The following is a 15,611-nucleotide window of genomic DNA, read 5'->3' on the forward strand; positions in this document are numbered from 1 at the left end:
TTTTCAGAAGTGGATGTTAACCATTTCAGAGCAATAGAGGCTCTGGAAAAAGGATAAAATTTCAATACTCAGCATTTTCACTGAGTAGCAATGCTAAAAGCTTATTCATTTGCAATTGCTATCTACTAATGATTGTTTCATTTTGAGGAGAATCTTGAACTCATTCATTACCCCACCTTCAAAAACAAAAGCAGCAGCAGCAGCAACATCACACTTTATATAAATAGGAGGTGGAGGTGGGTCTCTTACTTTGCTACTTGTTCTGTACTATATGTGTCCAGGATTTCACCTTCCTTCCTTTTGGTTTTAGGATTGTGCCTCCCAAAATGTTACAAGAGTAGAGGGGAACCATGTGGAAATGAATGGGACAAAGACTAAAAAAGTCCTGGGGCAGAGCCTTTTAGCTGAATGACTGGTGATAACTCAAGGGAAGTCCTTAGATGCCAACTGGAATGGCAGCCACTAGATAATAGAGGTGTGCTGCAGTCTGGCTAGGCACAATTCATGAGCCACTTATCAAGCAGAAACGAACTTTATTTTTAGAACACACTCAGCACCACAGGAGCTCTTCAGGAATTCCCTCAGGGCCCAACTGCCACCACCGGCTTCCCACAAGCCTCTCAACCCCCCCACTCCTCCTGCTCTTCAGGCCAATTGGCTGGGTCGCATGGGCGGAGCCAAAAGAGTCCCCCAATGAGCAGCTCCGTGGTCTGAAAGGGCGGGGAAACAGCCCAATGAGCATCACTGCAGAGGAGCCAATCAGCTGGCAGCTGGAAATTTGCTGGGGCCCCTTTGGCTGTGTGGCTCTCAACATCGGTGGGTGGTGCTCACTTTAATAAACATGGGTGGTTTTTAGGTACTGGTGGCTCCTGTGAGGCTGGCAGTCACTCACAGTGCTTCTCAGACACTTCCCCACTGCTGGGCCCTACCATCATCCTGCCCACTCTGCTGGCTTCCTGTCTGTGTCTGCTTCCGAGCTTGTGGGGTTGTTGGGGGGAAGTTGTACTGTTCTCAAACTGAATGCTGTCATGTAACATTTCTCTCAAATACTTTGGTTTTGGGTTCCTCTAACTTTTCTAAAGTCCATAGGGTTTTGAAGAATAAAGTGAAGACTCACTAGTTTCAGTGTTATGCCTGGCCCTAATTCTTTCTCTGGCCTAACCAAATGAAGTGTAAGTGGAGAGGAAAGGATGAAATGCACCAAAAGAAAACAAAACAAAGCCCATGACCATTTCCTATAAAATAAGGGAAAATAGAAAAAACAAGTCCTGTAATAACCTGTGACAATTTTTTCCCACTTCATAGTTGCCACTTCAGGAGTCACTGATTTAAGAGAATGATCTTACTTAGAAAACTGTGATTTCTCATGGAGATAAATGCTTTAGGGTAACTTTAATCTGTTCAAATTATTAAGCCATCAAATGGAGTAGCCTACTGATGAGGTTCCAGCCCTCATAATCCAAATCCAATTGTCTCACCTCTGAATGTCCTGGCTTGTCCCACACATGAACTTCCAGGGGACACCTCATATTCAAACCATAACAGTGCTAGCCCTCACTTTACTCCATTTGACCCAACACTAGGGTCTTTGGAGCTCAGGTGAAACAATCACCCATGTCCCCATCTAAACTGATTACTACCTGAGGGAAGGTTTGGTGAACATTTCCAGCTTTAGACTTTGCATCTTGTAGTTCGTACATAATGAAACATATATCTTTGGTACTTGCATGAGAATCGATTTCTTCTCTCATATTCTCTCTTTTACCTCCACACATATCCTCATGTTTTCCTAATAAATGTGCTTTTATGTGAAGTCTTAAATTAACATGAATTTAACTTTTAACTTTTTTTTTTTTTTTTTGGTAAGTACTTTAGGAGCTTGTATCTACCACCCTGTTAACTGGCAATGAATGACATTTCACTAACATATTTCATTACCTTTCTCTTTTATTGCTCAGGATTCTGTGTTTCTTCCCATATGAGACCAAAATAGTTTGATCTTGAATTCTGATGAAAATCTCTGAAGAAAATTCACACTTTGGTTAGGTCTCTGGGGCTCAAAGCTTTTCCATTTGATGATGAGTTTGTTCTTTGCTTCATAACTCAGTCTTCTTTGAGTTGTTCCTATTTAGGATCATTAAATTTTAAAAAAGTGCAGGGAACCTGTATTCATCAGAATTCTTTCAATGGTTTGAGATAGACTACGTAATTCAAATTATGTAAGCAAAATATAACTAATGGATTTAATGTGAAGAAAAAACTTTCGGTACTCAGCTTCAGACCCAGATGAATCTAGAGGGTCATACATTCTAATTTGGTCTCACTTTCTTTTCATTTCTCAGCTCTTCCTTAATTGTGTTAGCTGCTTTCTCAGGGAGTTGGGGGTCCCCTCTTTGGTGGTAAGATAACTTCTAGCATCTTTAAGCTCATACTTACTCCATTCAAAATAGAGGTCCCTCTCCTACTCCCAAAACAAGTGTCTAAAAAGTACCCTGATATACCTCATAAGCTATCCCTGGGCTATTTTCTAGTCCAACATAAACTTCTGTTTTCATGAAGAAATATGCTGAAATGGCTAAGATCTGAGTGATAGGCCAACTGATAGGCAGTGATCCGAAACAGCTGTGTATCAAATGAAAGGTGGGCAGAGTGATTCCCCAGGGGTATGCAGGGTGCTCTGAATGGGAAAGGCAAATGGGTATGGGGAAGGCAAAACAGAACTAGCCAAGAGAAGACCATGCTCTGGTTTCAGCGGAAGCATCACAGAATCATCCTTTCCAGTAAACAACTTCCCATTATTAGCAAAAACCAACACAAGTTTTCATTTACATATGTACATTTAAAAAAGAGCCTCAGGATTCCCTTGCACTCTGCTTTTGGAAGAGATGATAACACTGGCCAAAAAGGAGAGAGAAGCAATAACTATAGGAGCAGGGATGCACTTCTTGCTGGAATCTGTAAAAAAACAAACAAACAAACAAAATGGAAATTAGAGATGGGTTAGGTAGCAGGATTTTTTTTTCTAAAATCAACAGCAACAAACTAGTTCATATTTCCTTTGATTCATTATTTTTTTGAATCATTAACATAAAAATTTCTAATAAAAATGTTTGAAGTGAGCTAATTTTTCAAAAAGTATTCTCTCAGATTTTTCTAACTCAGAGAATTCAACCTATTTATTTTGCAGATGGTAAAACAGGTGTCAAGAGGTAAAGAGGTTGACTTCAGGTTACCCAGCCAGTTGGGGATAGAAAGTCTGATTTAAGAGATCGTCCATTGACTTTCCTGGAGCTTAGATTCTCAGTCCTCATTGTATCTGACTGTAAGCCACACTGATCATAGTTAACCACTCCCTCCTCCTCAATTCTTACTCTTCACTTTGTTCCTGAGACAATAATTCTATTGATTTTCTCCTTTCTCACTGGCTGCTATTCCTCGTAGGTTTCTTTGCTTATTTCTTCTCATTTTGAACTTTTAATTTGTAGTGTGCTGAGGTTCAGTCCTTGGATATCTTCTCTCCTTTATTTGTACACATCCATGGAGAGAGCTTATCCAGTCTATTGGCTTTAAATTGTGATTTAAATTTGTGTTAAGTCTTTTTTTTTGGGGGGGGGGGGTTGGTATCGCAGATTGAACTCAGGGGCACTTGACCACTGAGCCATATCCCCAGCCCTGTCTTGTATTTTATTTAGAGACAGGGTCTCACTAAGTCGCTTAGCACCTCACTTTTGCTGAGGCTGGCTTTGAACTCAAGAGCCAACTGGGATTATAGACATGAGCCACCATGCCGGGCTTGTGTGAGGTTTTAACAGCTGCTGTCAAGGCCCCAGGTTATCCCTCTGTCTTTACTCTCGGTTATTTGCTCTGCTCTCGTTCACTTCCATATAATGGCTTTCTTGTCATTGCTCCTGACTTAGGGCCTGTTTTAATCAACTTTTTTGCTGCTGTGACCAAAGGACCTGGCAAGAACAAGTAGTGGAGAAAAAGTTTATTTGGGGGCTCATGGTTTCAGAAGTTTCAGTTTATAGAAGGCTCACTCCATTCCACAGGGATTGAGTGAGGCAGAACATCATGGCAGAAGACTGTGGTGGAGGAAAGCAGCTGAGAGCATGGCATTCAGGAAGTAGAGAGAGAGCCTAAGCTCAGCTCACCAAATATATATCCCAAAGGTATGCTCCCAGTGCCCACCTCCTCCAGCTGCATCATAATAGCCTCAGTTACCACTCAGTTGATCCCTGTCAGCGGATTACTTCCTTGACTGGGTTAAGGCTCTCACAACCCAATCATTTCTCTTATAAAATTTCTTACATTGTCTCACACATGAGCTTTTGGGGGGCACCTAATATCTAAGCTATAACAGGACCTTTGCACCTCCTGTTTCCTCTCCTGAAATGTTGCTTTCCTGAGATATTCATATGACTAGGTCTCTCATTTCAATCTTTGGGTGTCACCTTCTCTGTGAAGCTTTTGCAAATGACTCAGTTGAATATTGTGACTCTCTCCCACAGCAAGGGAATTGCCTGCTCCCTTGCTGTGCTTTGTTTCTCTCTGTACCACAGACCACTTACTAATATAATACATATTTACTTATTTTGTTTATTGTCTGGATAATCACACTAGAATGTAAATTCCCTAAGGGCAGGAATTTTTGCCTATTTTGTTCCCTAGACCTAGAATAGTGCCTAGCGCATAGTAAGTGCTTAATAAATACTGATTGAATGAATGAATGAATTATAACTGCTCTTATGATGTTCAAATAAGACACAAACATACAGATATTACTCTTTAATTATATTCATCCTTCAAAAACCAACTTTTTGTTTTTGTTTTTGTGGTGCTAGGGATTAAACACAGGGCTTTGTGCATGTCTCACATGAGACTGAGCTATATTTTCAGCCCCCCAAAAACAACTTTTAATCCTGCTGGATAAGTGTTCCCCAAAGGCTCACATGTTAAAGGCCTGGTCACCATCCTGTGGAGTACTGGGAGGTGGTGAGACCTTTAGTAAGTGGGGCCTAGTGAGGAAATTAGGTCATGGGTGGTGTGATTTTGAAGGGGATTTTGGGACTCCAGCACCTTCCTTCTTCTTTCTTTTACTTCTTGAGGACCATGAGGTGAATGGTTTTACTCTACCACATCCCACCTACCACATCATGCTGACTTGTCACAGGTTCAAAACCACTAACCATAGATTGAAACCTCTGAAACTGTCAGCCAGAATAAACCTCTCTTCCTTACACATTGTTTTTCACTGACATTTTGTTACAATAATGGAAAACCGACTATTATAACCGACTATTATAATTATATAATAATTAGGATATTAAATTATCTTTTTAAAAATATTTCTCTCAGGTTAAAGTTAAGTTTTCCTTCCTAACTCTCTTGATACTTTTCTCTACCTCTATTATGGCTATTTTATCTCACATTATTTTTTACATGAATACTATATTTGAAAGAATACATGTAAAATATCTGATTAAATAAATTACAATCTAAAAATATTTTATTTGAGGATAGTGCACATTATTTTTACTTTTGTATTTATCTTTCATTTTTTACTAGACTACTAGTCAAAGCTTTTTTGCCCTCATTACCCTGTTACGATATTTTTCAAATTGGCAGTTGTGATCCATGAATAAATTATGATATCATTTTAGGAGGTCACAATGATTAATGTTAATAGTGTAATAAAATAGGTTAGAATAGAAAGCACTAGCATTACACTGCATACAAAAAGGATAACTGTTGTCATATAAAAATGTATATTTTTACATTTATGTGTGTGTGTGAACTGAGTTATCACGTAAACAGTCAAAGTCCATAGACTTGATACTAACAGTTTCTCAATAAAATTTAAGAAAGATTTTAGAAGGACAAATGAATCTCTTGAAACAAATCTATAGAGAAAATTGTCTTGGAATTATTGTGAGAAAACATGGAAAAGGGTCTTATATTTGCCATTTGTAAATTACATGGATAATTTTACACAAGCCACTTGAACCTTTCTGAACCTCAGTATTCACATCTGGAGAGTGGGGTTAATAGCTCAACTTACAGGTGGTTGTGAGAATTAAACAGATATTATGTGTGAAAGTGTTTTGTAAGCTAAATTGCTGTGAAAGTATCATTTTATTGGTGTATGATAATCTAATTTCGGTCACTTCTACCTTGGGGTATAGAATCTGAGGAAAATGCATGGTAATCATAACTTTGATTTTATGAACTCTGAATCTGAATTATGTCAGATGCTTCAGAAGTAAATATTTGAACTCTAAAAGTGTAAAAAGGTAAAATCGACATGTAGTGTATTGAATTAATCTGGTGTTTGAGGTACATGTTATCTATTGCCTTTCTATGTCAAAATGCAGAGTAATGAGTGCAAATCTTTCAGAATACCATCTAGCAAAAAGTGGATGCTCAAAAAGTAGTAAACTTTATTCCTTCTGTCTCTTTTATTTCTATTCTCAACTGCCAATCTCCCTGAAGCAGACATTGGTGCTTTGAGCCATTATCCCACTTCTATATGCAAAATACTTTCTGCAGTTTCTCAGTTGTGTTTGAGAGGATGGGCGGGCACCAAGTGCAGTCACAATGTTCCCACAAAGCAAGCACAGCTTCTAGTTTATAAATGAAGAAACCGGCTCAGGGGTCAAGTCATTTACATAATACCACAAAGCTACTAACATATACCCAGATCTTTCTGGCTCCTATCTATCTACTTTTTATAATGCCATGTGGTCTCCAGATTCATTCACTGCTTGTTTTTGCATCCATTCATCTGAGACAGTCTACTTCAAGGTCAGTGTGATGTCACAAACAGGGAAAGAAAGATAACTGAAGCCCAGAGTAGAAGAAGACACTAAAACAATAGTACGTTAACCAAATAAATAATAAAAAAACTAACAGTAGCTAAAATATTGACCATCAGATGCTATTCTTAGAACTTTTACATATATTAATTTGTTTTCTCCTCATTTTATAGGTCGATTTCAAAAATTCTTATTTTACATGTAAAAAACCAGAGGAATAGAGAGATGAAGCCACTTGCCCATGTTATCATTGCTAGTAACTGGCAACATTTACATGTAAAACTAGGGTACTACAAACAATTGGCTATATTTGTTTCAAAACATGTTAAGAATTTTGATTATGTGAACCATTTTAACAAATAAATCCCTCCTTTGTGAATCCAATGATACAGAACAGAGCATGTATTTATATGTCTACGGATTTTTGGCACAGATTATGTTGCTGAAAGAAGCAGTATTTAAGGGCAAATAACTAATTAACATTCTGTTAACATATTTTGAGTCTCCCCATAAGCACTAAACCATGTTTCTATGGTAACCGGTATAGGTCCTTTGAAGGGTGATGAAAGAATTACAGGGCAAAGCTGTTAGTTTAGAATGACTAAAACAATTTTTCTTTGGCACATTTGCTCCCTTGAATGTATTATGCCATCAGTTTGACCTCATGACTCTCTGAAGATAGCAGATTCCTGGGAACTCTTCGAACTTGAATTGCAAGTGCACAAGACCAAGTCTGACATAAACTCAAGGACAGGGAAGCTATGCTCTTTAGCATACTTCTCTATCCATTGGGGGAGTTGCATACAGTATCCTGGCTGGTTAATTTTGAACATCTTCATGCTGGCTTTCAAGTATTATGTCTTTCTAATTAAGGGGAACAAGAGAGGAAACATAATTCACTGGCTTATTAGGGCTTTGGGGGACGTGTTTTAGTCAGCCTTCTATCACTGTGACCAAAATACCTGACAAGAACAACATAGAGAAGGAGAAGTTTATTTTGACTCATGGTTTCAGAGGTTCAGTTCATGGTTGGCTGACTCCACAGCTCTAGGCCCAAGATGCAACAGAACATCGTGGTGGAAGGGTGTGGTAGAGGAAAGTAGCTCAGAACAGTAGCAACAAGGAAGGAGAGAGAGAGAGAGAGAGAGAGAGAGAGAGAGAGAGAGAGAGAGAGAGAGAGTGTGTTAAACTCCAAACTCGCACTGTCTTATCTCCTTCAGCCATGCCTTACAGGTTTATGTTACCACCCAGTTAATCCATATCATTGGATTAATCCACAGATTAGGTTAAGGCTCTCATAACCCAATCATTTCACTTCAACATTCTTACATTGTCTCATATTTGAGCTTGGGGCGGGGGGACACCTCATATCTAAACCAAAACAGAACATACAATAGTTTATGGATTTTGCTGGTGAAAACAAAACAGAATGACCAAAACATAAACCTGAAAGAATGAGAAACAGCCTCCTGAGAGAATTCTTCTGAGGAATTAGATTCCAGTGCTTCCGAACAGCACCTGTGAATTCTGAAGGCTGGAGTTAGTGGGAGAAGTGAAGGGGTCAATAGCAGCAATCTAGACCATCAGGTCCAGGTGGAGTCCACTGACTTTACTCTCTCCCAGAGAAGGACCCTCAGATAAGGAAGAAACATCACCTCCCTCCTGCTGGGTTCATATATGGATCAATCAATACTGCTCCAGGAAGGTGGGGTAAGTAGAATATTATCAAATAACAGAAATGACTTAAGGACCATTTCAGATGGTCCTGAGATTACTGATTGAGAAAAAACACAGCAGGGACAACTGAAAATCTTTTTTTTTTAAATCCATACAGATAAGTGGATATTATTGTGATTAATTAAAAACTATACAGTCTTTTTGTCCTCAAGTAAAGTGATTATGCTAAAAACCAGCCAATGGCAAATGAGGCTTGGGTAGGTAAGATGGAAAAAGTGGATGGGCCAGATTTTTCTACAACCTTCTGTCCGAGTCAAGGTTCAAAGAAGTCAAGTCCTCACTGTCATGGGGGCTTTTTCCTCTCCCTCTTTCATTCTATCCTAGAGCATTACAGCTGTGGTGGCTGGGAAGACATGGCAGTCTCAGCTCTTTACTGATTATGTGATGCCTCTGTTCTGTCTTTTCCCTCCCCAGTTTATATGCTTGTAGTAATTTTTTTCTTTTTCTTGGTACAGGGATTGAAGCCAGAGCCATTCTACCACTGAGCTACACCCCAAGCCCTTCCTTCCTCCCTCCCTCCCTTCCTTCCTTCCTTCCTTCCTTCCTTCCTTCCTTCCTCAAGGTCTTGCTAAATTGTCCAGGCTGGCCTTGAACTTAAGCTCCTACTGTCTCAATCTCCTGAGTAACTGGGATTCTAGCCATGAGCCACATGCCCTGGTGCCAGGGATACTTTTATTCAGCCATTTACAAGTTCTCTTCCCAAGATTGTACAAGTTTCTAACTAATGAATTTCTAGGAAAATTTATTTATGGTTGCTTACTTTCTAAATGATCACATTACAGATCATTCACACTGACTAAAGTTCCCCACTCTCTGGTATTTTTCTTCTTTATGTCTTCAAATATTGAAATTGTTTTTAATCAATTGAGTTATATGGCCATTTCACACAAGACCCAGTTTGCTCAGAGACATGAAAGAGAATGCTTCATTCATTCATCATTACTCATTCATTTATTCAATAAAAATAGGTTGATAACCTCTCTGTGCTGGAGGACTAAAGTTAATAGCTAACACTAATTTAGTATTCATTATGTACTAGGAAATGCATTTTAAATAGTTTAGCATTTTATTTTATTTTGTTTTCACAAAAGTTCTGTGATAATGCTCATTATGTAGATGAAAATAACTTAAAGTTTAAGCACCTTGAGAAAAATACAGAGTTAATAAGTGGTATAGGTGAGTATGCATTCAGACATGGTGGATTTGGGGTCAAACTGCCTGGATTCCATGCCTAGCTCTTAAATATCTATGTAGTTAACATCCTGCCCACACAGAGTTTGTGGAATAATATAAGATTTCTGATTCCCTAAGTGTGAGTTTTTTGATTTCAAGTATCTACTCAAGAAATAATCTAGTAATATATATGGCTACCCCAGCTAAGCCTGGGTAGTTTCACCACAGAAAAACAAAGACCATTATTTTTGGGGTGGGTGTTGAGGTAGTGGTTCTGAAATATTTTTCTTTGAGATGTATACAATGGTAGTACATGAGTTATAATTTCTGTTATATACCCCTCTCCCTCAGTTTCGCACTTCTCACATCAATATTCTATGATTTTTTTTTCAAATGAATATATTGCTGTGCTCATTATCCTAGTAGAAAAATTATATGTACCAAATTCACAATAAGAAAAAATGTAGTGGTTTTCTACATGGGTACAGTTCCAAAGAATCATCAAAACTGACTATGAATGTTCTCATTTATTATCAAGGTCTCACTGTTTTCTTCATATTCTCCTGTAGGTTTTCATCCTCTGCAAGCACTAGTCTCTTGGGTTTGTGGGGTAGATACTTATTTCATTGGTATTGCTGATGCTGCCAAGGAGAGAAGAGAGGAGATAAAAGTATTGGCAGTTTGCCTCTCCCTGGTCTGTGTTTATAGATAGAGATAAGCCAGAGTGAGCAGGCTCTAGACCTTGGTGTGGATGCCTTTCTAAAGGCTTTGCAACACTATGGCCTTAAGTTGTTGAGAAATTCTGAGCTGAAATTATAAACAGTAACAATAATGATGGAGTTGAGAGAGATTTGAGAGAATATTTCAAAGGCAGATTCTGCAGTTGGGTTGCCATTAATTATGAGTGTGAATGAATTCAGCCACGTTTTTCTACAAGAGCTTAACTATTTTTTTTTTTTGTATTGTAATAGCTCTAATTTCTCTTGCTTTGGGTCATGTTTTATAACCTCATCACAGATCTTCCTGAAATATTGATCTATTGATGTTCCACTTCTTTAAGGCTTCTAGTGACTTCTTATTACCTAAAGCATGATGTTTTAAGAGTCTGTGGCATTGATTACAAGGCCCTGTACAATCAGGCCCAGTCAGAACTCTCCTGTCTAGTAAACTTCCTTTCCCTTTTTCCTGCCTGCCTCCTCTATCCTACACATCCTACACCCTAGCCACCCGGAATTTCAGAGAGTCCCTAAAGACACTGGGCTGTCTGAAATCCCTGGGATTTGGCATATGCTGTTCTCTACTTGAAATGATATTTCTTTTCTTTCATTGAAAACCACCATTTCCACTGTGAGTCCCATGTGGTCCTCTGTTGGGAAACCTTCCTCAGTTTTCCCAGAGACCTCCTGGTATGGAGCAGCCACAATCCTTTGCTCAACATCTTGTGCATCACGTAGTATTTCCAAGTGTATAATTTTGTTCATGTTTCATTTTCTCAAACTAAAAATCCTCTCAGGCTAATTATGTTGCTTTATCCATTGTCAGGGTCTCCACTCACAATAGAGAATGTCATATAGGGAGTATCAGTGAGTAAATTTTACTTCCTGCCCTAGCTTTAGAACATCTTATCCTTATAATGACCATGACAAAACCAAAACAAACAAACACAAAAACTTGAGAAGATAAAAATGCTATAATTTATATGCTAACTTTCCCAGTCAAGTTTTACTCTGTCTAGAATTTTCCACATATTTAAGTAATTTCCCCTTATGTGTGTGTGTGTGTGTGTGTGTGTGTGTGTTTTGCTTTGTGTGATTTTTTTCTCAGTCAACCATGGTCAGAAAATCTTATGTGGAAAATTCCAGAGATAAAAATTTTTAAGTTTTGAATTGTGTTCCCTTCTGAAGAGTGTGGTGAAATCTTGTACTATCTTACTCTAACCCTGATAGGATGTGAATCATCCCTCTGTCCAGCATTTCCACAGTAATTAGTGATTAATGGGTGACCACATCATTTACTTCACTTCATCTTATCACATAGGCACTGTATCATCTAGCATCATCACAAGAAGGGTGAGTACAGTTCAATAAGATATTTTGAAATATTTCTCTCAGAGAGAGAGAACAAGCATATGTGCACAAACTTTTATTATATATTATTATAATCTTCCTATTCTCTTATTAGTTATTGTTGTTAATCTCTTACTGTGCCTAATTTATAAGTTGAATTTTATCATAAGTATGTTGTATAGAGAAGAACATAGTAAAGAGGGTTTGGTACTATCTTTGGTTTTTAGGCATCCACTGGGGCTCTTGGAATATGTCCCTCATGGGATGAGGTACCTAATGTAGTGCTATTGCATCAATTCTTTTTTTTTTTTAGAGGTAGTTGAAGAGAAAAGAGGCGGGGGGTCAGGGTTGGAGGTACCAACTACAAAGCAGCCTTTCTCTAATCAGTCAGTTCCACCATTTCTGAAGACCAATTTCCATGTTTTGAGCTCCCCATCAAGCTTACTCAGAATAAAAAATAACTTTTATCTTAAAAAAGTGTTCTAGGATTCTAACAAGAGTGGGTTCAATTTCAATCAAGATTACCTTTAAGCAGCTGGCAGTTATATGTGCTCAGGTTTCCAGCAGACCGCAATTGCAACCAATTTCCTTTTGGATGGTAGCTGGTATTTACCACTTCAAAAAATTCATATGGAGGGATTAGGACTTCCTTCTTGAGGGAGAAGTCTTGTACAGGTACACCCATGCAGGTAAATATGGTAAACAGCGTTTGACTCCCAAACTTCTGTGTCTCTTCTTTCGGGAAGGGGATGGAAATGAATTGGCCAAATCGAATGGTGGCACCTATGTGGGCTTTGAAGTTGACCTCCTTCATGCTATGATGCACCACATAACACAAGGTACCATTCTTCACAAGGATCTCTTTCCTCAGCAGCTGGATTGCTGAGGTCAGGTAGTAGTGTAGGTATTTGAAATGGAATGAATGTCTATACTGCTGAGGAGACCTGGCAGCAGTGGCCATGGCATTAGAAAAGTCAGAGCGCATATTGTTATTCAATGTGTAAACCAGGAGAGCCACAGCATGTGTTGTTGTCATGTCCTTGGGGAGATCTTTTGCTTGGTTCAGCCAGGTTAAGTGGGCTTTGTGCCACACCTTGGAGTAATTCTTATGGGTATCTAGTTCCTTTCTGAAATAATCTCCTTGATTTAGCTCCTTCATGACCTGTTCGCTACAGCCTTGGTACTGATCATCAAAGGAATCTGGCGCCAAATCAAAGGCAATTTCAGCTGCAACCTATAAATGTAAAAAAACACCTTGATTTTAATTATTCAAATCAGATTTACTATACTTTGTAAAGCCAAATCTTCTCAAAACCAATATTTGCTGAAATAAATTTTATTCAATATCATTATAATGCATCCAGTGTAATGATCCCTACATCATTTCTATGCCAGTGACCTGTGCCAACAATTGAATTTGGTTTCATAAATATTATTGAAAGGTGAAAAAATTCACTGGGAGGAAATAACCCTTTTTGTAGAACTGAAACCATAGTGTTTTTGCATGCTGAATACTTGGAAGAAAAATTATTCAACCTTATCGTTTCATTATACTTTCTGTTTCCTCTCCTCTCCTCACCCCTTTGTATTCTTTAATGCATGTTATAAGGAACATCTCTTTTATGAATGCCTAAACCTATATTAAATCTTTGAATTTTATTGAATAAAAGTCTTAAGTGATGAGTGATGTTGATTTCTCTATGGGACAGTCCAGTAATAACAACCCTGTTATTACCCGGATTCTGAAAAAAAAATGAGGTAAAAATAATCAAGGCCAAATTATCTTTCTTTTTACTGAATAAGTCCATGTGGAAGCACACATCTGTAGGTGTGATGGCAAGTGGGCTTCTTCTGAAGAATAAATTCAAAAAGGATTCAGGCTTGTCCTCTCAGTTACAGGCAGTAGTGGACCGAGGCCTCCCAGGTAAGATTCTTGTCATGGAGGAGGACAGAACTCATGCCCTTTGCTATCAGACTAACTCATTCTCAATAGGAGGAAGGGGAGCAGAGCCCAACTGTGTGTTCCCAGTTATTCTTCCTAATGTTGACAGTGAAGTAGTTTGTCTCTCCTATTTCCCACTCCAGGAGTGGGAAAAGGCTTTCTTTTTTAATGGGTAGCCAATTGAACATTAAGCTTATTGACATCTAGTGTATGCGAACTGAAGTTAGAGATTTGAATGGAGGTTCATTAAATATCATTAGTTTATAATTTAGGGTCCTGTGTGAATTATCAAAATTTAAATAGATGCTTCTTTCTTTGCAAAGCCATGATGCTTTTCTAATAAATACTACTTATTGGAAGACTCTACCTGATGTCAAGGCTGTTGGGACTGGAACTCAAAAACATATCATTTGGTACCTTTACTATGTGATTTATGTTCTAGTTGTATAAACTAGAACACAATTTTCAGACTGGTTAAATGATTTTAACCGATAACTCTTTAGAGCAGATTTCCAAATAAATTTACAGAATCTATTTAAGCCAAGCCAAGCCAAGCCAAACCAATAGTATCATGTTCTGTCAGATCTGATAAATTTCAAAAGTAGATTTCAAATATATACTCTGTCATCTTTTAACATGAGGTTATTTTCAACATATAGATCTTCAAGTTAGAACACTTATAAATAAGTTGGTCTATAGGATACAGTTTAAACCCATAAAGATTTGGTTGGTTTTGCATTATTTGTCCTATGGAAGCAGTATTTTAATTATGGTGGAGAATTAAGAAGTAACTCCATGATACTAGCTTCCATAATGCCCAACTTATCAACAATAAGGAATTTTTAATTTTTAATAATTATTTTCAATAGTCTTCACTATCATCATTTGCTAAAATGTCTGTATGAAATTAGATCCCAAGTGCCCAAGGTTTGGGTCATTTAGAGTTTGCCTCTAGGTGAATATCCTATTGGAACACTGACCTTAGAAAGGTCACCTCCTCAATTGCTCCATACCTCAGCACTCCCGGTGTGTGTCTGCAGACCACAGAGCAGCAGCAGGAGTGGCAGCTGCACTCCTTGGAGCCAGATCCCCATCCCACGAGCCACAGGAGTCCGGAGAAAAATCCACTTGCATCTGTTGATCAGTAGATGTATGTAAATAGTACCCTTTTGCACTGGCAGCTTCATCCCCAAATGAGTTCTCAGAGTTCTCCTTTGGGGTTTTCTTTGAATAAGTCTCAACAGGAAACTTCTCTGCTCCTGTCTGTGTTAAGACTTCTGTTGATCAACAACAACTAACAGCTTTCCTGTGACGAGAAATCAATTCCAGCGTTTTTTTGCAAAGTTGAAATTTCTGTGAAACAGCCAGATGTATGTGCCAAATAAGGGTTTCCAGTGAACTCAAGTTAGTTTCATTAAAAAAAAAAAAAAATCCCTAATTTACTCTGTATTCAGGGGAATGCCAAAGACATGTTAAGGGTCAGGTTCTGCAGTTCTGCCTCAAATTTCCCAGAAGAGCAGGAAAAGGCATTCTTTGTACTGAGTGTGGGGCCAAATAGCATTATCTTGAGTCCCAGGCTCCCATTGTGAATAACAAGATAGGCATGTGCAGGGTGGCTGGGCCCAGCCATACAAGGTGGGCCTCTGTCAGGCTCATCTGCTGCTGCTGATAGACCCTGCCTGGGATGCCTTTTGGGTTATTGTCACAAAGAAGGCTCTTTTCACAGCTTTTCTTCGGTACACTGAAACACCCCAATCCAGAGATTGTAGATTTTTGGGTCCATAGCTTTTCCTGTTTTTTCTTCTAAAAACATCAGGTCTTCAATTAACTCTATTTCAATCTACAGTGAATCCTAATGATAGTCAGAAAACTGCCTGTGTC

General features: G+C 38.5%; 1 protein-coding gene across 1 annotated transcript; it reads right to left on the minus strand.

The window, feature by feature from the left end:
- Positions 1 to 513: 513 nt before the first annotated feature.
- On the minus strand, positions 514 to 15,151 carry Art4 (ADP-ribosyltransferase 4 (inactive) (Dombrock blood group)). The gene is made up of 3 exons (XM_046436276.2): positions 14,744 to 15,151; positions 12,314 to 13,022; positions 514 to 2,955 (listed from the first exon to the last, which is right to left on the minus strand). Exons 1-3 carry the CDS (start codon positions 14,915 to 14,917, stop codon positions 2,840 to 2,842), a joined length of 999 nt encoding a protein of 332 aa, XP_046292232.1. The 5' UTR covers positions 14,918 to 15,151; the 3' UTR covers positions 514 to 2,839.
- Between the last annotated feature and the right edge of the window lie 460 nt (positions 15,152 to 15,611).

Source organism: Marmota monax, unplaced genomic scaffold (assembly GCF_021218885.2).
Source record: "Marmota monax isolate L192 unplaced genomic scaffold, Marmota_monax_Labrador192_F-V1.1 WCK01_AAM20220418_F8-fsc00012, whole genome shotgun sequence".
NCBI lineage: Eukaryota > Metazoa > Chordata > Mammalia > Rodentia > Sciuridae > Marmota > Marmota monax.